At 36.0% G+C, this 27,963-nt stretch overlaps 1 protein-coding gene and 1 long non-coding RNA gene across 4 annotated transcripts; one reads left to right on the top strand and one right to left on the bottom strand.

The window, feature by feature from the left end:
• Positions 1–27,963, bottom strand: CIBAR1 (CBY1 interacting BAR domain containing 1). Of its 3 annotated transcripts, XM_043601371.1 has the most exons (10): positions 27,814–27,961; positions 27,029–27,263; positions 25,882–25,905; positions 23,839–23,907; positions 22,784–22,885; positions 19,479–19,484; positions 18,167–18,271; positions 8,876–8,989; positions 2,945–3,064; positions 1–1,090 (listed from the first exon to the last, which is right to left on the bottom strand). In XM_043601371.1, the coding sequence occupies exons 1-10, from the start codon at positions 27,837–27,839 to the stop codon at positions 1,004–1,006; spliced, it is 888 nt and encodes a 295-aa protein (XP_043457306.1). In that variant the 5' UTR covers positions 27,840–27,961; the 3' UTR covers positions 1–1,003. The 3 variants fall into 3 exon arrangements, with proteins under 3 accessions (XP_043457306.1, XP_043457308.1, XP_043457307.1); XM_043601373.1 differs by lacking the exon at positions 2,945–3,064 and having other exon boundaries at positions 27,814–27,963; XM_043601372.1 differs by lacking the exon at positions 25,882–25,905 and having other exon boundaries at positions 27,814–27,959.
• On the top strand, positions 8,985–15,144 carry LOC122495600. The gene is made up of 2 exons (XR_006300508.1): positions 8,985–14,306; positions 15,034–15,144. It is a non-coding gene; the product is annotated as an uncharacterized LOC122495600 (long non-coding RNA).

Raw genomic sequence — 27,963 nt, 5'->3', positions numbered from 1 at the left:
AGCTTTCTAGAAAGTCTTTATTTTTGTTGTGAATAGTTGCCTTTTGTGGTTATCCCAAATGATTTTATAAATTTCAAAATTTTTATATGCCTGACTGGTATCCATGAAATAACAAAAGTACAATCCCCATCCAAAGAAACAAAAGTATTGGACATACTGAAAGGCTCCGATTAAATTGATTATTTTCAGGAATAAAAGTAACTGTATACTCTTTCATTAATTAGATGGTGGTTTGGTAAAATTTTTATAGACTTAAATGATTATCGTTTTCCATGATGTTTCTTAGGCAACACTTCACCAAATTACAGCTTTCTAAAAGCTATAGTACCATGTATAATGCTTCAGTATGACAGCATTTTCATTTTAAAACCAGAATCAGGCTGAATGTGGCTTTCTTTTTGAATCTAAAATTTCTGCTTTATGTAGTTTTAAGACACTGATATCCTAGTGTCCCATTACATTTAATAAAAAGTAATGACACTTATTGAAAAGCAAATTATGTATCAAATAATGAAACTTCAGGTTGTAGTAAAAGTGAAAAAAAAATAAAGGAAAAAAACCTTTGTCCTTTTGATTAAGGCTTTATGGAATAGAATTTGTATTTGATCAGAATGAGTAAAGACCCTTTTTTTGGCAATGAAAGCAAAGAAAGCAAGTGGAATTGTTAGATCTCTTGTGTTTTGTCATCTATTTCTATTGCAACCTCAACTAGGTATAGTGCATTAATATGGAATGCATTTGAAATACATAATTTTTTTTTTTTTTTAATGGAACCTATACAAAAATCACATACTGCTAGATAGCATGTTGAAATGACTGGTGTGTAATATTTTTTAAAACCTTCATTTTTGGTCAGCATAAATTTCCTTTAATTTTCATTTTCAGGAGGATTTCATTTTGAGGTTTAACGAGTATGAAGCCAGTATAAAGTTTTACAGTGTAGTAATTCTGGACGCCAAGTCATTCAAGATGAAAATTGAAATATGAAGTTTTCTTAAGAAAATTAATTTTCTTCTTCTGTAACATCTAAGTCTTCATCCTCTTCATCATCATCTGCTTGTTGATCCTTTCTTAGTCGACAGGTAGACACCTGTTAAAAGTTAACACATTTTAAAAAATATTAACTTAAAATATTTTTACATACTTGGTATCTTTTTAATATGCCCTTATAGAGAAGGTCACATAGAACATATGTTTCAGGAAGATAATAATTTTTTAGTAATGAAAATTCCCTATGAATTCTTATATTTTAAGGTTGAAAACAGTTACAGAGCTTTTTCATTCATATAGCAGATTGTTTTTGAACAAAAATATGAAATTAACCAATTCCAGTTCGGTACTAGTATTTGAATAACTAAATACTTCAGAGAAAAGTACATACTCAGTATACTATGGATATCGAAAATATTTTGTTAAGTAATTCTTAGGTCACAAAAATGGGCATTTGAACATGAGAATCATCAAAGGGACAGCAAATAATATGCCAAGACTATTTCAACTAGGCAGCTGAAATATTAAAATTTAATACTATGATTTAAATGGAGTGAGTCTGAATTCACTACTTGCTTTTAAGTCCTGACCATTGCCACTTGGGAAGTCATCTTGCTTCAGACCTTTCTGAGGCCCATTTGGCAATGTCTGGAGACAATGTTGTTACATCTGGGGGTTTGTGTTTGTGTGTGTTACTGGCATCTTGTGGGTAGAGGCTAGTGATGCTGAACATCTTTAGAATGCATAGGACAGTACTCCCTGTTCCTTGCCAAATTATCTGACTCAAAGTCAATGGTGTGGAGGTCAAGAAACCCTAGGATAATGTAATTCTAAAGTACGACACAGATGTTAGCCAATTTTGGTAACATTATTAGCTCTCAATAGAAACAAACTTTGTACTATAATACTAGATAATATGGAATTTACATGCAAGGCACTTTATGCTGATAAATAATAAAAATGTGAGTTGTTTGGGGGAGAGAGACGTATACATATAAAGCAGTAAATAAATGCTTAGAAGAGAACCAAATGAAAATAGAAGTCATTGGGTCACATTTACCTACAAGTTGTATTTTGAAAATATGTTGCTTAATCTTATTAATTTTTTTGAGAGAGATCAAAGGGGGTGGGGAAGGACAGAGAGGGAGACAGAGGGTCTGAAGTAGGCTCTGTGCTGACAGCAGCGAGCCCAATGTGGGACTTGAACTCACAAACTGAGATCATGACCTGAGCTGAAGTTGGATGCTTAACTGACTGAGCCACCCAAGTGCCCCTATTTTGCTCAATTTTAAATTCTGAAGGCAAGATATGAAAAAAAGTATTGATCTCTGGATCAGAAGTTGGCAAGCTATACTCCATTTTGCCTCCTGTTTTTGTAAATAAAGTTTTATTATAACACTGCCATAAAGAATTGTTAATGTATTGTTTATGGCTGCCCTTATTTGGGACATACACCTTGGGCCCATTTTCTGTATGGCCTCTTAAAAGAAAAAGGCTGTACACCCCTCCCAGTTGTAGACATCTAGTAACTCAGGCTTTCTGGATATAGAAGAAATGAGAAAATGGACTTTTTACCTAAAGATACGTGCTTCCAGATCTAAGATCATGTTCAGCAAAAAGACTTTTTTTAGGTATAATTTTCACTGAGTCATGATAGTGGTATTTAAACCATAAGCAGTTTGACTTCAGAATCTATGCTCTTCATATTACATCTGAAAACAAATCTAGATTAGCATTCTCCTGTCCTTTCCACCTCTGCTCTCAAGTGTTCTGTAGAGAGTATTATGTACTACAGTATACAAAATAAGAACAGAGCTGGACTTAATGCAATCTTCCAATCATCTTCTGTAAGAGGGTAAGTTATATGAAGTCAGGACATAAGGGAAACTAAAAATGTATTGAACAATACCAAAGGCAGCTGCTCATATTCTTTAAATTACGGTTTTTAGCTTACCTGACCTGTTCCAGATACACACTTAGCTGACAGTGATCTTTGAAGAGGGGACTTTGAATTTGCTCTTACGATATCTAAACGGGATGAATAATCTGGTGGATACAGAGAATTTCGGAAAACCTGTTGCAATGATAAAGCAACATTATAAAATAAATACCAAACGATGGGAATCTAGGAAGCCATGTTAAGTTCTTCTTAGTTAAGATTTTTTTTTTTAAAGCAACCACGTCCACCTGCTCACCTCCCCCTCCCAGGAACAAATTTCTATTATTGTAAATTAAAAAAAACAAAAACAAAAACAAAAAACCACTACAAAAAATCAAGTTTTAAAGATGAAAGCTATAAAGTTTATTTGAACCAGGTTAAGATGCTGATGGGTTCTGAAACCATCACTTGAGAGCTTTTGCTGAGGAGTTCCTTCCCTCAAAGTGGATGCTCCCAAGTAGAGAGGCTGCAAGTCATACCTTTGATTCTTTGTCTTCTCCCTGTCTCAACTCTTATCAATTTAACTTCATCGCAGTAGTCTGACAGTACATCATTTCAGAGTAAGTTGGAGCCACTGTGATTTATGGATTATAATCTCACTGGACTCTGAAACACCTTTTGTCAGTTTTTTTTATCCTTAAGGCAACAGTTCCAAATACCACTCTCTTAAGCCTATCTATATTTTTTGTCTTCCCCCATTTCTCTAATATATAAACTGGTAGGTAATGTCAGATGTGAATTTCTTCAACTTCACTCCCTTTTTCCTCAACTCTTTACCCCACCCCTTTTATTTAATGTCATCTGAGTCTTTCCAAGGTGCATATTTCCTATATCTAAGACTTCAAAAAAGAAAAGCCTTCTTTTTCCACAGGTTCCTTCCCCTCAGCAAATAAGCTCAAGATCAATTTTTTTTTTTTAATTCAAGATATAACTTTACTCCTTAACTTCTCAAATATTCTCCTTCATCTCCATTTGTCAAAAAAACTACAAGTGGGCTTTCACTTTCCACTGAAATTGCTTTTGCCCCAAACCACCAAAGTCATCTTTGATCCTCCCTGGCCTTGTTATGAAACTTCTTTTCCAGGTATGCCATCTCTAAACTCTTTTCATGTGCCAGCTGCCCTATTTCTTCACATCTCTTTTTTTACTGCTTATACCTTAAATATTTTTAAAGGATTTCCCTTAGGCCACTTTTTTTTTTTTTACCCTTTTCTCTGAAGATCTTATCTATATAGTGTTTAATGGCTATCTTTCAACCAATTTTCTATAGGCTCTCTTCTGATAGCCATACTTAACATGCCTAACTACTTCTGTTCTAGACCAACCATCTAGTAGAACTCTGAGATGACTGAAATGCTTGCTGTCTAAACAGGCTACATGTGGCTACTACCCCTTGAAATGTGGTTCATGTGAATGAGGAACTGAATTTTTAACTTTAGCCACATATGCCTAGGGGCTACTGTGTTAGACAGCGTAGTTCTATATTCACCTTTACAATGATAGATGTTACGATACATTGAGTAGACCAAACTATAATCCTAGACATTCTCCCTAAATTTCTCATCTGAGGCACTTCTATTTTAATTTATTGACTCTGCACATCTTTCTTTGTAGTTTACTTAGAATTATCTTACTGAAGACCAAAGTATGATTATTAAAACAGTTTGTGGCTCCTCCCTACCTAGAGTCCAAATACTGACACCCAAGGCTTAACATTACTCAAACCTACTCATCACTCTTCACCTCTAGCCTTTTACCTATATGCAGAATATGTTATACTCTGCCTTTGCAATGCTGATTCCTCAGCCTAGAATTCCAGCACACTCATCAAGAGCCAAGTCAAATGCCATCTTCTGCTTTCTCCTATTCTCTAGTCAGTAGCGCTTACTGTTTATACCTCAATACAGCTATCATTTCATTGTTCCGTAATTATGTATCTATCTCCAACACTAGTGCAAGGAGCCCCGTTTTATCTTTGCAACTCCTCCCAGCTTAAGATTGTAACATAAAGGAATGTTAACGACGTGTTTTGGGGAAAAGAAACTCAAAACTAAGGGATTTCTCTGTGCATTTCTTTAAACCTTAGAGAAGTACAAGACACAAAAGGAGCGAAGAGGTGAAACTTAAACTCAAGAGGTGAGACATGTTTTAGGACAATTCAGTCATGCTAATTAGGTTATTTAACATGTTACTGAGGATCCAATTATGTTTTCATGCCAGTTAAGGAAAACATATCCTGGTATGATATAAGAAACGGATGTAAGGAACACGTATCCTGGTATAAGAACCATTAATCAAATGGTATTTGGCAGGGATGTATTTTTGTTAGAACAACATTCCTTTTTTAACTGTTCTAGAAAAGATGAAGTTAAAAGTGGGAAATGGAAGACAGTATACACCCATGGGATAAAAGTCTAAACCAGCTACGTGTTAAAATTAATCTCTTAATGCAAAACAACAGGTTTACAGGAATGTTTATTGGCAATAATGCATTTCCCAATATGGTCCAAGATCTCTTCTAGGAGTGAGTCTCAAGATGCTCTGAAGTGACTGCACAGAGGTGATCTTTTGAAGGGGAAAATGAGCCTGACAATGCTTTTTTATGTGAAGAACAAATAAGGTAAGATGGTTTGTGATATAACTAGATGCCTAACCACAAAAAAAATTAGCTGTTGCCAGAATAAGTCTCAGCAGTCCTTGTAAAGCATGAAGTATTTAAGAAGAATAGCAAGTTATTTCTCTGTCCCTGTCTACATATTTTCTCTACTTGTTACGAAGAAATCCTGTATGTAAAAGATTCTTTTTCTTCTTGGTACCAGTTTCATAGAATTTTACTTTCCCTGGTCCCACAACTCTCCCTAGTCTGCTTCCTTCTCTCCACAATTGCTGTGTGGCAGAACACTAACGGCTTCTGCCTATAGTTCGTTACGCCTCAGGACCTCTGTGTATCTGTGTCCTTTGCCCTACAGGTGTTGCCAGGCATGCTACGCGTCCCTCAGACTTCTAATTAAGAAATCATTCTTTGATTCGCCAGACTATTTAGAATCCTCACAGCACACTATATTTTTTCTTTACAGGACTGGTCAACATTATAAAACTTAAACAGTTACACAGTACAGGCATACTTCATTTTATTGCACTTCATTGTGCTTCACAGAGACTCTTTTACAACTTAAGGGTTTTGTGGCAATGCTGCTTCAAGCAAGTCTGTCAGTGCCATTTTTCCAACAGCATTTGCTCACTTCGTGTCTCTGTGTCACATTTTGGTAATTATTAACAATATTTTAAACTTTTTCATTATTATTACCTGTCTTAAGGTGACCTGTGATCAGTGATTATGACTCACTGGAAGCTCGGGTGGTTAGCATTTTTTAGCAATAATATATTTTCTTTATGTACACCTTTTTGCTTTTTGGATCTAATGCTGTTGCACACTTAATGGACTATAGTATATAACACTGTATGTTAACTGTGCTGGGATTAAAATAAAAGACTTAAAAAAGTAGACTACAAGTATAGTGTAAACATAACTTTTATGTGCACTGGCAAACCTACAAATTCATTTGACTTGCTTTATTGTGATGTTCCTTTTGTTGCACAGGTCTGGAATGCTATAATATCTCTGAGGTATGCCTGTATATTTTTTAAATGTCTGAACTCTATGGTAGATTTTTAAATCTTTGCTTTGACAACTCAGACCTTTTCTAACTTATAATACTAAATCTTCAGAGTGATGCCTGGCATATAACAGGTGCTCAATAAACAGTTGTTGAATGAACATTTTATGAGGTAAATACTAGATCTCCATTTGAGAGATAAGGAAGCTGAAGAATGAAAAACTAGCTCAATATTACCCCATTAGAAAGTAGGAACGTTGATACTCAAAAACGTATCTACCACACAGCTCTGAGATCCTGGGTGTTTTATGAATCTCTCCTCCCACGAGCTATTTAGCTAACTGATTAAGAATACCGGTAAGGGAAGTGGTGTGACAGAATAAACTAGCTAGGACCTCTGGAATGAGAAAGAAAATCTTGGGGTTCAAAGAGATTGAAGGAACTTTAGTAAGAGTTAACAAATGGCATGTCAGAGGCATTAGAAAAAGGAGAATGAAGATACTTCTAAACAGGACTCCAGTCTTCTAGGAAAAGTAAGGGATCAGTTTTGAACCTACCACTCAGTGCAGTGTTTTTCTTGCAGGGAATGGTGCTTATCACACTCATCAAGAACCACACTAATCACAGTATAGAGAGGATAAAAACAGTGTCTGTAGTCAGGACTTTTGGGTTTGGCTTCCAGCATTATTAGTTATGGGACCCTTTGGGAAGTTTCTTTTTTTTTTTTTTTTAATTTTTTTTCAACGTTTATTTATTTTTGGGACAGAGAGAGACAGAGTATGAACGGGGGAGGGGCAGAGAGAGAGGGAGACACAGAATCAGAAACAGGCTCCAGGCTCTGAGCCATCAGCCCAGAGCCCGACGCGGGGCTCGAACTCACGGACCGCGAGATCGTGACCTGGCTGAAGCCGGACGCTTAACCGACTGCGCCACCCAGGCGCCCCGGGAAGTTTCTTAATCTACTTCTGCCTCAGTTTCCTCTTCCATAGAAAGGAGGACAATAAATACTTTTGTCAAAGTTGATGGGAGGATTAAAATATAATTAAAATGCATAGATCAGTAGCTGTCCAAAGTAACTGCTATATATAAACATTTGCTATTTTATTATTTTACAAATGACAGATAAAAGCTTGATCTGTTTTTTAAAAGATAGGACATGAAAGGAGTAAAAATTAAGAAACCTTAGCTATAGTACTTGGAAGGAAGGGAAACTTAGGAAGCCATCTATTGATAGACAATAAATAGAAATATCACGTGTGCATAACTGATGTAAAACTAAGATGAGATTTTGACATTGGAAAACATATGTACACATATTAAAACATGTATCCTTCTTCATTTTAGTCAAACTGTTATCTGATTTTATGAATTAGATTTCCTGGAACCAGTGGAGTAGTGGGAAAAGAAGGCCCAGGTGAACTCTTTATGGATAGTTAGTTAATAAATAAACAACTGGGGGAATCTTCAAAATTGTCAACTGGCAGATACTCCCAAATTCTATCACTCATTAATAGAGAATTCTGGTTATATCTTGAGATTATCTGGTCTTTTTCACTTCTACTATAGAGATAATATGGACAAAGTCTGTGTGTACTATTTTATCTATTTCAGCAAAAATACTTTTGTGCCTTTATTCCTCCCTTTAAAAGGTAAGAGGGTTGGACAGTTACTCTTCAGATGTGCTTGTTGAAGCCAGGCTGTGATATTTAGATGCTCTAACATTAGTTGGCTACTTGCATTTGCATCTAACTATCAGTACAAAGCAAGCCTTATTATAAACCTACACTTATTTCATAGCATACTGATTAAATCACACAAAACTGGTGAGAATCCTGATTCTGCTGTTTACTAGCTAAGTGGCTGTGGTCAAGTTAAGTTACTTAAAGCCTCTAAACCTGTTTCTGTAGTTATAAGATGTGAATAACCACAGCACCTACTTCATAGGATTCTGAGCAGTGAATGAGAAAATGCATGTGAAGCTTTGGGTATTCTGCACAGCATAAGCAATCAAATGTTAGCACTAATCAATGTGATGGTTAGCACACTTAAGTGACTTACATCACCAGTCAAAATGATACAGTATTTCAAGTAATGGCCTTATTAACTAGCTGTTAATAAATTAATTCTTGGAACTTTACCATGGTGAATTTGTTAAGTTAAAAATACATAATGAGAAAAACATAAAAGTTGAGCTATTTGGGACTGCACACAGTAACACGAGCCATTGTAGTATTCAAACTTAAGATATTTTTACCCATACAGATTAATGCTTTCTTTTAAATATTTCCATCTTAAGAGAAGAACTTAACTTAGATAGATATAGTCCTACCTCCAAATCTTCTTCTTCATCAATCTTTTGTATGTTTTGGTAGGCAGCAGTATAGACCTCTAAAGCTTTGCCATGAAATAACATTTCAATAGTGATAAATTCTGAAAATATAGTCTAAAAAAAAAAAACACAAAGATTTGAATTTAAACAATCATATGAATTTGTGAATTTAGTAAATTTATTCCTTATTATTGTTTTTGCATTTTATGAAATACAGAGATATCTCTTTTTCCACAGGGCACATCAAGTATAAAAGATAATGGGAATAAAAATAGTTGAAAAGACTGTAGCACAACGTTGAAATTATATAAAATATTTCTTATCCCACCATTTAATTTCCTCCTATTTTTTAATAAGTCAGTTCTTTGTATACCTTGTAACTGATATTTGTGATAAAAAAAAAAAGATCTGACTAAAATGTATACCATATGTACTCTGTTACCATATGTCTCTAAATATTAGATAAAGCAGGTCAGTTCTAAACCTGATATTTTAGTAACTCCAACTGATGTTGAAACAACAGTATGTCTTTTTAGACAGGAATTCTATCCCATCATATTTCTATGTGTTACTTGTATTCTCTAGCCACAAAGGACTTACTTGGTAATTATATTGCTACTACTGATAATAGCACCATGCATTTGTGTAGAGCTTTTCCAGTTTACGAATACATGACTTGCCTCCTATTGCTCATAGCTAGAATGTTGTGACTTGGGTCTGATTCTTCAAAGGTTATAGCTCTTGCTTATTGTACTGTGCTCTTCTTGCTGGAATCCATCATTTCCTTCACAAATAAACTATGCATGTAAACTCTATGGAGCATGATGACAGCTTACAACAAGGAAGATAATGAGCTAAGAGAATGAATGGAGATGTGCATGTTGATTTAAGCAGGGGTGAGAAAATCGGTAGGTAAGGAAAGGATACAAACCAGAAAAGTTTTCAATAAAATAGGATCTTATCCTTTTGTTAATTATTTTGTCTCTTATCAAAATAAAAAAATCAGAGCATTAATATAGAGAGGAGTGGACAGAATAAGGTAGAAAGTACCAAAGCATTGTCCTTAAGGGGCAAGAGAAAAGAGATGGGCTACAACAGACAAGAGTCAAATACCCATTTCTCTTTGTTGCTGCTCTTCTGTGTTAGTCATCAAATAGGAGTGGCCCTGCACTTTGGAAGACAGTGTTATAGGTGTCCCTTAGTGTCCTGTGATTTTTTTTCTCCTTCATGTCCATTCTTTCTTCCTTAAGAATATTTAAGGGAGTACTGATAGGCTTCTGATTACTACTCGATGGAAACAGATCAGTAGTTGAAAGTATCCCTTCTGGCCTAAAAAGACTGGGCTCTGGGACAAGACACAAGTATGACTAACAGTGACCCTTACTGTCACTTCATATAGGTCACAGAGGGTTCTGGTATACTGGAATGGCAACTGACTAATAAGCGGTATTATGACCAAGAATCTCTAGATACCCAAGAATGAAGTCGCTTTTGATTAAGACTGGCACTTATTCACTTAGTTGTCTGTCTTCCTAAGATAGCAGTCTAGCTAGAAAGGAGTCAAGTGCCCTTAGGAGTGTGAAAACTCCAAGAGGGAAAACAGCAGAACCAGAAGTCAATGATATGCCAAAACACAAGATTCCTACTTGGTTCTTGGTCTGCAGCTCATTTTAGGCAATGGGAATAATCAAGCAGAGGTTTACAACTTTCCTTCTGAATCTTAAATTTAGAGATTTTCTACATTTACTAAATAAAGAACTATGTAAAAAAATATAGACATAGCTTGACTTTCTTTTTATTCAAGGCTGTTACAGAAATTTGTTTTCATTTATTTAGGTTTAATGTTTCAGCTAAGTACAGTAGAGAATCAACATTTTACAATGTTACACAGTGCACTCTCTTTTTTAGTTTTTCTTTTTTGGGTATTTATAAATCATCTGTTTACTTACGTGGATCTATTATGTGGAGAGAGAAGATAAGGTATTTGCTTTATCCTATAAAAGTACTTGAGAAATAAAGTAGCCTCAAATAAGGGAATTAAGCTTAATCAGTCAAGTGAGTTAGGTGTTACTCCTATTTTTAAATATTTCTACAAGTGGACATTCTAAATCTTTATCATAGACTGTCACACTATTTAATAACTAGTGAAATCCAAATACTTACAACCTTATTACACCTAAATCAGTAGATTAGGCTTAATTCTAATCTATTCCACTGTGGTAACTTTGTGGAATATGCAAACATTTCAAAATAATTTAAAACATTTTTCAAGTATTTGAATATAGTTATTAAATTTCTGATGGTCAGAATCTCTGAATGTGTCATCTCTGAACTAACAATTTTTTAATACTAGCATTTTATAGGATTTACATTACCCTTAGCTCATAAGTGAGCCCTGAAAAATATGTAGATACGTCTGTCACTGAAGAAAGCTACATTATTTTTGTTTATTCATGTCCTCTAATAAGAGAATCTACTGCATTCTCATTTTAAAAAACACTGATCAACTTTGAGTCTGTTACCACTTTCCAGTCTCAATTTAGTTTCAATTAATATAAGTACTTTACAAATTCTCTTTAATCTATAAATGGCTATAATTTACCATGTGGAAGGTGGGGGGGAGGGAATCACTCTCAGGTTTTGTGATACTTTGGTTTAATCCTTTATGGTTTGAACTTTTATTTCTTGACAAAACCTATATTGTAACACCTAAATAAGACGAGACTGGCCCTACTGATTTTTTATACCGTTTATTTTTCTGTCAAAAACCATAATGGGAAATCAGAAGTACTGGTAATCTAGTATCCCAGACTTGGAATTTTTGACCTAAGAGTTATGAAGCCTGAAGATTATCATAGAGAGTTATATCCCTGAGTATAGCAAGGAGGGAATACTGCCAATTATACTTTTTTTTTCTAGTTAGAATTTCACAAAACATCTGAAGATAGGCAGAAGGAAGGAGAACAATAGCAAGGAACAGAAAAGTTAGATGACACCTAGTATTAAGAAGAACATAAAAAGCATGTTTTTGAAATTAAATAGTTTCAGTGAATCACCAGAAGGGTGGTGGAACTTTTTAGGACCCAATCATACTTAGAAATAATTTTCCCCAAATAAATTTAGCCTAACTTTCAGTGATCTCATGTAATCTTATCTGCAGTGGGTGAGTATCATCAGGGACAGACGCATTAATGAGTTATTTTTTTTTCCCCTTTTCAATTTTATTTTGTATGACTAGAGGGCAATTTGGGCATGTACTTAATTTTTACTGGTAGGAGACGGGGGAGCTAATCTGAAATTCTCTATTGACAAGTATTCTGTAAAGCAGGATAGTATATAGGAGTTAAGATTATGGGCTCTGGATTAAGATAAATGTGGGTTCCAATCATGACCGAACATAACAGTTATATAATACAAGCAGTTTATCTGTACTTTTCCTTAATTTTTCTCATCTGTACAATGGGGGATAAGAACAGTATCAAACTCATAAGTTTGGGGGTGAAGGATTAAATGAGAGAATCCAAGAAAAGGTATAGTATGGTGACTGACTTAGAGTAAGTGCTCAACACAAGTTAGCTATTTTTATCACTCAAGAAGTAAACTTGCTAAGTTAGAAAATGTTCCTTATGTTAATATTAAAGCCTCTACCTGGTTTAATTAGCAAGCAACACTTTTAACAAAAAAGTCATGAAAGGTCTGACTAATAACATTTTGGCAAATAAAGGGGAAATAATGACTCCAGAGTAGAGGCTATTCAATAAGTGATGCCAGGAGAACTTTTATCTACTTGAAAAGAATAAAGCTAGATATCTACCTCATACCATATGCAAAACACAACTGCCAGATAAAATGTTTAAATATTTAAAATATTTTTAAAACTTACAAATACTACAAGAAAATATAAGCAAGTATTTACAATCTTGAGGATGAAAACAACCTTTCAAACATGACACCAAGTATGAAACCAAAAAAGAGACCAACAGATCTGGCAACAAACATAAAACTTTATGGCACAAACACACCATAAACAACAAAATGGGAAAATACATTTGCGACATTTCTCTTCAATATAAAAGGTTAATTCTCTCAATATAAGGATTTTTTTACAAATTAATAAGCAAACTGCCAACACTCAATAAAAATATAGGCTAAGGACAAGTGTGGGTAATTTACTAAAGAAGAAATAAATGTATTATTAAATATATGAAAAAATATTGTCTTAATAGTAGTAAGTGCAAATTAAGATTACACCGATTTTTTTCACCTATCAGACTAATTATTAAAAAGACTTCTACTCATCATTGGTATACTGGGTTGCTCATGCAGGTTTTATAGAAATGTAAACCAGTTAAAACTTTGTGGGCAGGAGTTTAAAGCTTTGTGGACAGAAGGTATCAAAATTTAAAGGGTATATGCTCTTTGAATCAGAAATACCACTCTGTTAATTTATCCCAAAAGAACAACTGGATCAGCAAAAAGCCGAATGTTTAATGATGCAATGAGATCTATACCTGCAAAAATAATGTTGGTATCACCAATAAGGACTGGTTAGATAAAGTAATATATATCCATAGCAAAAACTGTGAGGATACCAAAAGGATGATACACATCTGTTTCTTAGCAAATGTCTGTGATATATTAAATTTTAAAAACAGATGCTACATATAGTGTGGTCCACTTAAATATAACTGTATAGGGGTAATGATATTACCTCCCTCATAAAGATGTTGTGAGGAGTAAGTGAGTGTATCCACATAAAATGCATAGAATATGTGACATAGTCAATGCCTAAGAAATATTTATTATCCTTATCTCCTGTGTATATGTACATAGAAAAAAGTTGTAATCACATAAACCAAAATGCTAATTTATTATTTCTCAGTAGTAGGATTATTATTCTCTCTTAATAGTTTCATGCAGAAAATTTATGGTTATTTTATATTTAGTTATAAGAAAAATAAAGCTATTAAAATTAAATTTAGAAGATGTTTCTTGTTCATGTCAGCTACTTTGCCACATACTGAATTCCTGTTCCTCTCTGTTCCAGGAGTGACCCCCTGTTTAAGATCCTTTTTGTAGGCCTGAAATTCCCTTGACATTCACCATGTAACTGATGATTTTTCCTATTATATGGGAAACAAATGGGATTGTGATTTTTCATCCACATTCTGTACTCTTAAGTTCCATACCAACTTTTCTCAAGCCAATTTTTTGCAAGGTTCCCGTGAAGTCTTTATCTAAAAATTGTGCTACCTTGCTGATTAATTAATTGTGCTACTTTTGCTGCTACCAAAATTCAGATGGACTTGTCAGTTAAACCTACCTCCCACACAGTTGTACAGTAATCAGCAGTGCTCACTCATTTCTGCCCCCAGAGAGGTTAGAGGAGCCAGAAGTTCTGCCCCCATCTGAACCAGTAGCCTGATAAAAGGTAAGAATAAGAATGTTCTAGGTTTGTTTCTCCCAAAATTATGAGTGGCAGCAACGATTTTTACTTTTCCAAGAATTTCTATCATAAACAGAAATGTAAGACATGCTAAAATCAACATAGGGGGGCAGTAGTGTCACTCTTTTTGACTTGTGTTTGAAACTTCTGGGATTTGTGCATCCCTCTTTATCATAAAAGATCTCAAATGAGGCCTGACTTGGAAAAGAAACAATTTGATAGTGATGAGGAAAGATGTATAAAATGGAGATTCAGAACCCTAACAGAGTTTAATTTTGATCTCTGGAACTCATTTCTGGAAGTTTGGTAGATCGTGGGGGGGTCTGTATTTAAAGTGTAGGTTGTCACAGATGATATATATCTTGTATGTAGAAAATCTTAAGGAATCTACTAAACTATCAGCACTAATAAATGAATTCTGTAAGGTTGCAGAATACAGGATCAGTCTGCAAAAACTGATTATATTTGTGTGCATTTGCAATGAATAATCCAAAAATGAAATTAAGTAAACAATTCCATTTATAATAGCATGAAGGATTATAAAATACTTAGGAAAAAGTTTGAGAAAAGAAACACAAAAATGTATCCTCTGAACACTATAAAATGGTTAAAATAAACTAAGGAATACTTAAATAAATGGAAAAATATCCCTATGTTTATGGCCTGAAAAAATTAATTGTAAGATGGCAATACTCCCCAAATTGATTTACAGAGTTGATGCAATTCCTACCAGAATCCCACCTGACTTCTTTATAGAAACTGAGAAGCTGATTCTAAAATTCATACAGAATTACAACAGATCTAGAATAGCCAAAACAATCTTTGAAAAGAAGAAAGTAGAAGAACTTATACACCCTGACTTTAAAATTCATTATAAAGCAATGCTAATCAATGTAGTGTGGTACTGGCATAGGACAGACCTATAGATCAATGAAAGGCAAAGTTCAGAAACAAAACCATGTCAACTGATTTTTACCAAGGGTTCCAAGGCTATTCAATGGAAAAGAATAGCTTCTTCAACAAATGGTGCTTGGGCAACTGGACAGTCACATGCAAAAAGATGGAAGTTTAACCTTCAGCTCACACCATACATCAAAATTAATTCAAATGGATCAAAGACTTAAAAGAACTATGAAAACTATACAACTGTTAGAAGAAAACAGGGATAAATCTTCATGATCTCAGATTCGGCAATGGATTGTTAGATATGACACTAAAAAACACAAGCAACAAAAGAAACAAATATATTGACTTCAAGCATAAAAACTTTTCTGCTTCAAGGAACACCATGAAGATAGTGAAAAGAACCCTAAGGATGAGAGAAAATAATTGCAAACCATAGATCTGAAAAGGGACTTGTATCCAGAATAGATAAAGAACTTTTACCAATCAATAATAAAAAGACAACCCAATGAAAATATGGGCAAAGGGTCTGAATAGACATTTCTTCAAGGAAGACATACCAATGGCCAATAAGCATTAGCAGGGAAATGCAACTCAAAACCACAATGACCTACCATTTCACACCCACTCGGATGGTTGTCATGAAAAAGTCTGATGAACAGCAAGTATTGGTGAGGATGCAAAAAAATTTGAACCTAATCTTGAAGCCCCTTTGGAAAACAGTCTGGAAGTTTCTCAGATGATTACAGATAAGGTTATACCATATGATGCAGCAATTCAATTAGATGTATACCTAATAAAAATGACAATTTATGTCCATACAAAAACTTGTATATGAATGTATCGTTAATCACAATAGCCAAAAGGTAGAAACCACCCAAGTGTCCGTTAATGGATGAACCGATAAACAAAATGTGGCAATACTCATATAATAGAATATTTGGCCATAAAAAGGAATGGATTATACTCATAGGATACATGTTATGACATGAGAGCATGTATATAGCTAATATACATATATGTATATAAGTATAGTTAATAATGAAAACATTACGCTAAGTGAAAGAAGCCAGTTATAAAAACCATGTCATGATTCCAGTCACATGAACTGTCCAGACTAGCCAAATCCATAGAGACGTGAGATAAGTAAGTGATGGTTGCTTAGGGCTGGGGTGGGGTGGGGTGGGGTAGGGTGGGGTGGGGTGGGAGGAGCAGTGAAGTACTAGGTCTTACTTTGAGGTGATAACAATGTTCTAAAATTGAGTGGTGATGATTACATATATCACAACACATTAAAAACTACTGAGTTGTACATTGTAAGTGGGTAAATTGTGTGGTGTATGAATTATATCTCAATTTTCTAAAAAGTAGGTTTCTTCCTGTCTAGCACTTTTGTGACCACCAAGAGCCTTCCAAGGGCATGATACAGCAGGTAAAGAGAAAGCTTGGAAGCCCTTCTCTGTGCACCCTCCACTGTGCAGTCTCTTTCTATGTCATAATGCTTCAGAAAATCCCAGGTACTTGGAATTGCAGTTGGGAATTCTGCATTCACTGTCTCTGCCTGTTCTGTAACTGGTGGTCACTCAGGGAATTAAAAACACATGTAGAGGTAGTCTGCCCCTGAAGTGAGCCCAAAGATCAGAGACACAGATTGCCATGTGTACAAGGAAATTTTGCAGGCATGAGGATCAGCAGGAGAGAGGAATCAGACTGCCATCACTGAAGAAGCCCTTAAGTGGCAATGGAATCGAGCATACCTCACCAGTCTTCATTCTCATTGTTCAGGTTAAAGCTATTTATTTTAATAATCTTCTTTCCTTTCTCCCTCAATTTATGAGATGATGTCAGTGACTGTAAAATGTTATATCCTGCCCACACTCTCCCACCTCAGTAAATGGAGTTTGTCTCCTCTATTAAATGAGATGGTCTTCATGAGCAGTAATCTACCATTACAAAGCAGAGTGCAAAGTGAATTGAGAGGCTTTAAAAAAGGGTTTTGGTCTTCAGGACCAAACCAGAGACTTTTGAGCATGGTTATCAGAAAAAATCAAAGTTCTGAAATCCTTTAAAACTGTAACGGGGAGAAAAAGGTACAAATGAATGTTGTTTCGTGGACTGTAAAGAGGAATGATATAATTAAATGGCAGATAATTTTACTGATCAGAACGTAACTTTTGAAAGCAAGATGTTTTCTTTGTTAGTAGTTGTAAAATGACAAAAGTATTTTTCTTTAAAGCCTTTTTCTCAGAAAATTTGCAGCAAGCCAAAACACATCCAATAGATTACTTGTTTTAAAGGACATAATATGGTCATAAGCAATCCTCCAAATCTCCAAATGCATATGAAAAAGTCACTGAAGACTTCTGAAGTCTATGATCTGAAAGATGTCATATCTACTGGTATGTTGCAATAAGATAAGGCAATTCTTATGACACTGTATCATGGTGGATGCAAATTTATGTGGTTGGTTACTCTTGCTATTTTTTTATGTGATAATATCTAGTTACTAGAGAGCATTTAATGAGTGTATTATAATGGAAAGCACAGATTTTTAAAATACATAATTGGTTTATAGTTTCAGACTTTTGGCTATGATACTTTGGGTAAATTACTTTCTATCTTTGCTTAAATTTTATATAATGTATGGATAACACCACCTCATTCTTATGAAGTTGCTATAAAGAGAATTCATATAAAGTGCCTGTAACAGCACTGGATGCACAAAAACGTAAGAAATGTTAGTTTCCTTTGATTAAATAGAAATGGAGTAAGTTGAATATCTGAGGAAATAGGAAAATATCATCTGATATATTTTTATTTATAGTACCTTTTCCATATAGACTATGGGCTAAAAAAATCAGCATTAAAATTTTTCATACATTTAAATAAACAAAAAATAACATTAGAAAACATGTTGCAGACTTTAACAGTTACTTTATTACCTTTATATCCTTTATTTTCTGCTTTTCGAAATTGTCAATGGTTTCCTCCAGATGACGAGTTGTTCGGGTAGCATCCATTGTAGCTCTCTGCAATTCAGTTTCTGCCTACAAAAAGTATTCCCCAACCAAAGATATAAAACAGTTCAAGTTAGAATCCATTCAACTGAGTCTAAATGTTACAATTGCCCTATTGGCTTTTTGGCGTAATACTGTAAACTGTTCAAGAATATATTTTACCACATAAAATAAAATGATCTATATAATAAGCATGTGCAGAATAAAGAACTTTAAATCTATTAAATGACATGATTCCTGACCTCAAACAAAAGAAAACGTAACTCCCCTTTCTTCCCCTTTCTTCCTACAAAATCATTTTTTCCCCTATATCACCCTTGGGCTGTTTACTGTAAAACAATTTTCTATATTTTCTACTCCTTTCATCTGTTTTACCATCTGTGCCATTTATCATTCTGTTCTTTTCTCATTCTTTCCCCTTTAGCCCTTTATTTTCCAAAAAAGGATGGACTTGTGACTTAAGTATTTTAAATTTTCTAATTCTCCAAATGCATTAAATGTTTCTAATCCTGTAATATCCTAATCAGACATAGAAGAATGTACAGTAACAGATATTTATTTCAGCATGGGGTGTATTTATACATTCTTCTAATAAATTAATCATATTACACTGTTACCATTTAGTTACTGCTTATTACAAAAAATATATACCAGTAAGTAATAAATTAGATGGCAACTTTAACACTTTACTTCATATACTGTAATGACAAGTACTCATACAATCTAGATCTGTAGTGTATAATCAATATGGTGGCCAGTAGCCACATGTGGCTACTGTAAGATTTAATGATTAAAAAACTACTTCCTCATTTGGTTTAATTGCATTTCAAGAGCTCAACAGCCATATATTGCTAGTGGCTACAGTACTGTAAAGTGCAGAACATTTCTAATCTACTCATGTATTTCACTTAAAAAAGCATTTCTTACTTTAGAACTGTAGTTGCCCAAAAATATTTAAAAGATTTTATTACTAAGCAGTAGAGGTTTTAAAAAACATAGCTTAATTTTTGATTAAATTCTAATACAGTTTTGTTTCCTGTATTAGTAGTATATTTACTCAAAAGTATCAAATATCATCATTTAATAATCCATGGAAAAATGTGCATTTGTCATCAAAGTTTAGTGACACGTACTATTTTGACATTTAGCCCTTGCTTTTTCAAGAAAATGTATAAATTGAAGTAAGTAAAAGAGTTTACTATAGGGATCCATCTCGACACACCATTTTATTACCCACCTGTGACTGAAATTTTTCATAAAGGAAAAAATACATTTCAAAGAGAACAATTTTTTTTAGTAAATTAGAATCATATGCTCATTGAGTTATATAAACTTGCAATCAGATTATACATTAATTATAATTTTATATTGATTATGTACTCTTACATTTAGAATAACTCATGGGGGACCTGGGTGGCTCAGTCGGTTAAGTGTCTGACTCTTGATTTCAGCTCAGGTCATGGCCTCACAGGTTTGTGGCTTCGAGCCCTGCACCAGGCTCTGCGTCGACAGTGCAGAGTCTGCTTGGGATTCTCTCTCTCTCTCTCTCTCTCTCTCTCTCTCTCTCTCTCCTCTCTCTCTGCCCCTCCCCCACTTGCAGTGTCTCTCTCTCTCTCTCTCAAAAATAAGTAAACAAACTTAAAAAAAGAAGAATTTAGAATAATTCAAGTACATGATTTTAAGATGCTAAGAATTTAAAAATATAGTCATTATACGTATGTGTACATTTGCCATAAGGGAGTAAAGTTTTTTAAAAGCATATAAACTTCTAACTTTTTTTTTTAAGTTTACTTATTTATTTTGAAAGAGAGTGCAGACACATGTGCAGGAGAGGCAGAGAGAGAATCCCAAGCAGGCTCTGTGCTCACAGCAGTGAGCCCAATGCAGGGCTCAATCTCACAAACTGCAAGATCATGACCCTCAGCTGAAATCAAGAGCCCGAGGCTTAACCAACCGAGCCACCCAGGTGCCCTGGGCTTGCAATTTTTAAAAATATAACTGTATCACAGGAAATTCAAAAGTAAAATAGAGTTCCTTTGTAGATTAGTATGAAAAAATTTCGAACAGTTATTTGATGCATGTTAACCTTCTAATGAGAATATTCAAGAAAACTAATTTCTTAATAGTATTACATGCGACTCACGCAATTCTTGTGACTACTTCCTTCTGATTATGTCTTTGCCCTCTCCAGTTACTGATAGTTTCAAATTAAAAAATTTTTTTTTTGATTTGGACAGGTAGGTGGAATTGGCTAAACCAGGAAAAGAGTGGGGAAGCAGAGGCTACAGCTGGGACACCTGTGTTTTAATCTTCCCCCACCCTCCACCAACTAATATTCATTTCTGAAAGTCTCAGATCTTTTCACTCAGGCACAGCAACTCACACAAAGTTAACACAGCTATTTTTAACAAAAAAGACATAGGTTTCTATTTCTTGTTTTTGTTTTGTTTTGTTTTTTCGGAAAATTCTTCAAAATCCTATAATGTATCAATTTGAGTAGGAAATGCTTTTTATTAAAACACTATGAGGGCGCCTGGGTGTCTCAGTCAGTTGAGCATCCGACTTCAGTTCAGGTCATGATTTCACAACCTGTGAGTTCAAGCCCCCCGTCGGCCTCACTGCTGTCAGCACAGAGCAGGCTTCAGGTCTTCTGTCCCCTTTCTCTCTGTTCCTCCCCCTGCTCACGCTCTCTCAAAGATAAACATTACAAAAGTAAAATAAAAAAATAAAATACTATGACACAACTCTGTGAGTTAGAGGTTATCAGTGTATTTAATGAAACTAGCCATTAGTGCAAAATGGCTTATAAAATGGTGAGCCAGACTGGTGTTTTTCAAACTGTGTCATAGGAAACTTTTTCCAAAGCCACCCAGGGCCTTGCAGGATGAGCAAGCAGACAGAGCCCTGAGATTCTTCTTTATCCCATCCTCTTATATCAGAGCCACTCCATGTTTTTTACATATTGAACTTTAACATGCTTGCTTTTGAATTATCAGATGAATTTTAAGGGTCCATCCTAGTAAATACTCTATTATGCTATGATTGAATATTTTTATATTTATATTGAATACATTTGTATATAGATTGTCCTTTATTTTCTAGTCTTAGGTTGTCAAAATCCACTCACTTTTCCAGTGAGCATATCAATTCACCTATAGCAGTAATTTATTCCATTGTTGCATTTATTTCCCCCAATGTGAACCTAGCGACCAGTTTCATCTACAGTATAAGACTGCCTCCTCCACAGCAGTGTTTACAACAGACCATCTAAGTCAGAAACATCTTTGTCTTAGAAATGTTCATTTCTGTGTTGAATCTCCACACTGATACCCATGATTCAATCCTACCAACCACTCGGGATTCCAGATGTGACATTTTTCTGCCTTTATGTATTCTCCTCCAAACAAAACAAAACAACAAAATTTTGATCTCTCGCTTCTTAAAATCTGGATAACCTGGTCTCTCTGCCTTAGTCCCTAGTTGGCAGTCATAAATTTTCCACCATTCTCTGGTTTTTCTGACTTGCTTAAAATCCAGATTCTATAATCTAGTTGGTAAATCTTAATCCTCAACTAGATGTTTCTGTCCCAGCCCTATGGCTGCCCATTTTTGTTTATTACAAGGTTGGGCTTATGTACCTTTGGTCCAGAGGAAGGAGGACCGCGCAACTGGTGTAGCCCCAGATTATTGCTCCAGGGGTTCCCCTCAGGGATGGAGGTGTTATGGAACCTCAAATGCCCCCAATAGGGGCACTCCTAATTGGCTGAGCTAGGGCAGTAAAAACCTTCAGGAAGCAGGAAGGAGACATAAGGAATGGGAAAAAGAGGCAGGGGGATAAATTAGTACTCTCTATACAATTGCACCTATTCCAATGGTTGGCAATTAGCCAGGCACTATTTTATTTAGTCATGAACAAGGTACATTCTACCTTAAGTAACAGTCATTCTTTTAAAAATTTTTTTTTTTTTTCAACGTTTATTTATTTTTGGGACAGAGAGAGACAGAGCATGAACGGGGGAGGGGCAGAGAGAGAGGGAGACACAGAATCGGAAACAGGCTCCGAGCCATCAGCCCAGAGCCCGACGCGGGGCTCGAACTCACGGACCGCGAGATCGTGACCTGGCTGAAGTCGGACGCTTAACCGACTGCGCCACCCAGGCGCCCCAGTAACAGTCATTCTTAACAGAAGATCCTTGTCACAGTTGATAGTCCTATCTAGATCCTTTTGTGTCCAGCTAAGGACCTCAATTGTATTCTAGAACCTCCTGAGGGTCTTTGGCTGGTAGTCATAATTGTGGTTTCACACTGTTGTTGTTTTTAAAGGTGAAGGGGATTATACTGGGGAAAAATGACTTTTCCTTTTCAAAAGCAGGGCAGTTGATTTCTATAATGAGAACTTGTAAATGCATAGGTTTCTTTACAACCTTTATATTCAAATTTTCTGCACATTTAAGAGTAGAAATGCATAATTTCCATATATATTTACTTTTGTACGGCATACCTTACAAAACATTTTTTTAAAGATCAAAAGTCAAAGGATACAATAACATGTCGATCAGATGGGTTTCGCTGTCGTGTTCTTTCTAACTGAGTTAACTGTTTAGCTTCTCGATTCCTTGCTGTTAATGTTGCTTTGAGGTCATCCTGAAAAGAGGCATTTATGATTAATACAAATCTCTGATTTAAGAAGTAATATATACACACTCTGTTTTAAGAATGGGAAAACACTCCTTGTTTGGTCCAGGTATCATTACCACAGGAATTATTACTACTGCAGAATCAGTGTGTGTGAGTGTGCCTATGTATGTGTGCATTTCTTTAATATCCTCTAAAAATAATGATACAGGCAAGACAATTTTAATACGAACCTATAACCATTATATATAATGTTATATATAGAGAGAATTTTGACTGTGGTAGTAGTTACATGTGTATACACATTTGTCAAAACTCAATGAACACTTAAAACAGAATTTTACTGCCTGTAAATTATACCTCAAAGTTGATTTAAAAAACAGAACTTGGGATGTAACATGCGGTATGGAGACTATAGTTATTAACCCTGTATTGTGTATTTTAAAGTTGCTTAAGAGTACATCTTAAAAAGCCTCATCGCAAGAAAAAAAGATTTCTAACTATGTATGATGATGGATGTTAACTAGACTTTTGTGATCATTTCACAATGTACACAGATACTAAATCACTGAAACTAATATGTCTCAATAAAAAAATAGAGCTTTGTCTTAGTCACTTTTGGTCTACCTGTTATTGCCTACTTTAAAATAAAAAAATATAAACTTAATATAAACTTATATTCATTTAGTAAAATAAGCTCTGTCCATATATTCTTCATGACTATAAAAATTAAATATTTTAAACTTTCTATAATAATGTTTTATGTTGCTATAGTTTACTTAGTAAACTCACTAAAAATATCTCACTATTCTCAAAGTTCTAAGAAATGATGCTTCATAAAATGTGTGAAAAGAACTGTGTAACTATTACGTTATACTTTTTATTAAGAGGACAATTGTTGGAAATCTCATCCTCATTGCCACAATACCTAATAAATAGTAGGAAAAAATGAATTTACTTACTCGTTTCATTTTTACAATGGTTCCATAAGCTTTCAAAGGTTCAACTACTTTGGCTTCAAGTCTTTCAACCTATTGAAAATTATTATAAAATATAACTGAAAAGAAACACAGACATATCAAAATTTAAATTCGGAAATAAAACCTGTGCTATTTAACCTAAACATAATTACTATACAGAGTAATGTTTTAAGATGTCACAGTTTATCTTTATAAAAAAGCATCACCAGAAATTGATAAAACTCAGAATCGAAACTCAAATACAATAAAAACTATTAAGTTGCAGAGGAACAATAAAAGCAGAAAAGTACCTCGTATACAATATGGCAAGAAGGTGTCTCAGGTTTCTAAGAAGCTTATCTCCGCCACACAATCATCTCTCTATTACTTTTCTACCTCACAGTTACTTTTGGGTAAGTCTCAAGACCTCTCAAATTTTAGTACTGCTACCATTATCAGTGTGTTTAGCACAGTGTTGGATATTCTACATATATTATCTCCAAAAGTAATAGTCCAACTTTCCAGATAAGAAAATATATTATCTCCAAAGTAATAGTCCAACTTTCCAGATAAGAAAATTGAAGCTGAAAGCTACAGCATATTGGAAAAATTTTAAATGACACAAATCCTCAAAAGCAGAAAAAGCTTACAGACCACTGCATTAGCTGCAATTCTTTTCTGGGAAGCCTTTTGTAAACTACTAAAGCTTGAAGAACAAGATAAATGGTCTCAGTGTTGCTGAACTGTCAAACTGCATGGTTGATTTTTTATTTAGAATTAAACTGTTTTTCTTGGGGCGCCTGGGTGGCTCAGTCAGTTGAGCAGCTGACTTTTTTTTTTTGGAGCGGCTGACTCTTGATTTCATCTCAGGTCATGATCCCAGGATCGTGGGATCTAGCTTCATGTTAGGCTCATTGCTGAGCATCTGAAGCCTACTTAGGATTCTCTCTCTCTCTCTCTCTCTCTCTCTCTCTCTCTCTCTCTCTCTCTCTCCCCCCCCCCCTCTGCTGCCTCCCTTGCTTGCAATCTCCCTAAAATTAAAAAAAAAATTGAACTGTTTTTCTTAAACATTACAGTTTTTATCTCATTTTGAGTAATTACTTTCTTTAATTAATAGTGCTAGTGGAAGGCACTGAAAAAGGTTTTATAAAGACATATATAGGGGTGCCTGGGTGGCTTAGTTGGTTAAACATCCAACTCTTGATCCCTGCTCAGGTCATGATCTCATGGTTCATGAGATGGTTCATGAGACTGAGCCCCAAGTCAGGCTCTGCGTTGACAGGGAGGAGCCTGCTTGGGATTCTATCTTTCCCTCTCTCTCTCTGCCCCCCCCCCCCCGCCCCCCGTGCTTGTACATGCACACACACTTTCTCTCTCTCTCAAAATAAAATTAAAAAAAAAATCCAAAACTTTAAAGGCAAATATATATGTATAGTGTAAGAAAAATAACTCTTGGACAATAACATTTTCTTTATCAGGACAAGTAATACAAGATAACATTACTGTTCAAAATGAACATTATTTTTGGAGGAGGAAGAAGCCTTTTTAAAAAATGTTTATTTATTTTGAGAGAGAGAGAGAGAGAGAGCACATAAGGAGGGGAGGGACAGAGAAAGAGGGAGACAGAATCAATCCCAAGCATGCTCTCTGTGCTGTCAGCGCAGATTCCAATGCAGGGCTCGATCTCACGAACTGTGAAATCATGACCTGAGCCGAAATCAAGAGTCAGAACTCTTGAAACTGACTGAGCCACCCAGGCGCCCCAGGAAGAAGGCTTTTTTTTGATGATGTATGTTTATATAGTCAGTACTTTACATTTCATATTGGTTTTTCTATAAACAAAATGTATATGAATGCTTCACTTTAAAAGATTTTAGGAAAATGAAACAAACCAAGTTCTCATTGAGTAAATATTAGGAATCCTAAAATCAAAACCATGAATACTCTGAATAGTTTAGTCTATACCATTTTGAATAATCCATACACTGATTATGCAGTGCAAGGATTATCTTAAGTCTTGTTTCTGTTCTCCTTTTTGTTGCCTACCTTTTGTTCATGGTTCATTAGCACCTCCACCATTTGGGAAGCAGGGGAAATAAAAAAGGAGAACAAATGTAAATCAATTCACTTTGCTATTTGATAAATAGCATAGAGGTTTTCTAGAAAGGGGCACTGAAATTACTGTCTTAACATGGGAATTCAGGGTTATCAGTGAGTGTAAATAAATAATTTTTGAACACTAAGTCCCCAGTTATGTTTAACTGAGAGTTAGGTGTTTATTATAGAAGACTATCCTATGACAAGAACTCAACTTTTCCCAAAAAGTACCCCCAAATCTAATCACTACTCAAATTTCCGTTTGGATCGCAAATGTAGGTTCAAAGATCGTTCTCTTTGTTTTTGTGAGTTTTTTTGATAATTGAAATTACTGGATTAGGCTTCTAAAAAGTACCAAAAGCACTGATGAGAAGAGTCCAAGAGAAGCAATGTGGCTCCTAACTTGGCAATTTTCTGACAGTAAACCTGTATCTTGAAACCGAAGATAAATGTAAGTGAAAGTGCTTATGAGGTTTTAAAGGTAAAAATGGACTTTCATGAAGAAAACAATTACAACACCATCTTCTTCCCTCCTTTCCAAAGCAAAAGCAAAAAAAACAAAGCCACTCCACAAAGTCTCACTACTAGTTTATATCTATGATATAAATCAGCAAATCACTGCTGCTTTTTTTTTTTTAATCAATGAAATACCGGTCCACTTTGCAGAGCACTGAAGCAGCAAAGATCTCTTGTCCAATTATTACTTATTCACTCGTATTACCACTCTCAACATCTTCCATCTCCAGACATACTTTAAAATATACTTACGTGCACACAAGACACAAGTCATGCTCCTTTTCTTTCCCATGGGTACTATGTTTACTACCCCCTGTAAAGAGCCACCCCTTGGCCAAATGAAGTGGGGAAATTCAGGACTTCAGAACACCCTAAAGTTTAGTTTGAAAACGGTAAAATCACAAATCACAGGAAGCTTCCCTTTAACAGACTCACACAATGTTACATGAAATGTACGTTTATCATCAAGTGTGTGGTCGCCACTGCAGTTAGGTGGATTACAAGTGGAAGTCTTCACGGTTCCTTCATCCACTACTTCAGGGCTCATTCATAACAATGACGCTGTGACCTCACTCCATACCTCTGCTTGTCGATAATCCTGAAGTTTGGCAAACTCCTCGGCAAAGTTTTTCAGGCCCTGCTTTAAATTTGGGGTCTCTGTGGAGGCATACACGTTGATTTCATTCACCAGTAGGTCTGCTTTGTCTCGCAGTCTGGCAGTTTTCCGCACATAAGCAGCAAAGATTTGGCACAGCTCTCCGAAATGCTTCTCCACATTCGTGACAGCATCTTGCAGTTGTCTGGTTTGAGCGTCCCTAGAGAAAAAGATGACACAAAACGCAAATCATTCTCATCAGAGATGAAAAGGCTTCATCTCCGCGTTAATTTGATATGCAAACATTCCCGGGGCGTTTTGCGGCTTCGAAGGAGCAAACCATCAACGATCCCACCACCTCCCGAGGCGGGTTCCCCTCCTCTAGGTCCCCATGTCGGGGCCTGGCCTCAACACCCCGACAGTGCGGGCGCACGGAGAGGCCAGGCTGTGGCCTGGCCGCGCCGCCGCGGGGTGGCGGCTGCTAGGGCTGCCGCTCGGCGCGGCGCGGCCTGGGCGCCCGGCTGCCTCCCTGGCGTCTGCACCGCCCGGGCAATACCGGGCCCGGGGAGCGTGGTCCCAAGATCCACCCCCGGCCTCCGGGGCTCGCCGCAGCCCTGGGAAGTAGGCCCCAGATCGCAGCGGGGACGGGCCAGACCCCGGCCCAGGGTCGAGATTTGGCACGGAGGCCCCGGAGAGAGAGGCTCCGCTTCCCCCACCCGAGCCCTCGCGTGTGGAGGGGCCCTGGCCAGCCGAGGCCCCGGGGCTGTTACCGGTTTTCCAAGCTGCGCCTCAACATCTTGCCTTGCGCACGGCCGGGGACCCCGGGCTGGGCCCAACGACCTGGGCTCGGAGGCGCCCGAGCGTGCGCCGGGGCGCGAGCCGCCGCCTCCCGGAGCCTGAGAACCCGCCCCGCGCGCCGC

Source organism: Prionailurus bengalensis, chromosome F2 (assembly GCF_016509475.1).
Source record: "Prionailurus bengalensis isolate Pbe53 chromosome F2, Fcat_Pben_1.1_paternal_pri, whole genome shotgun sequence".
NCBI classification, from domain to species: domain Eukaryota; kingdom Metazoa; phylum Chordata; class Mammalia; order Carnivora; family Felidae; genus Prionailurus; species Prionailurus bengalensis.
The sequence above is the reverse complement of the archived record's forward strand: the minus strand, read 5'-3'. Positions and strand labels throughout refer to the sequence as shown.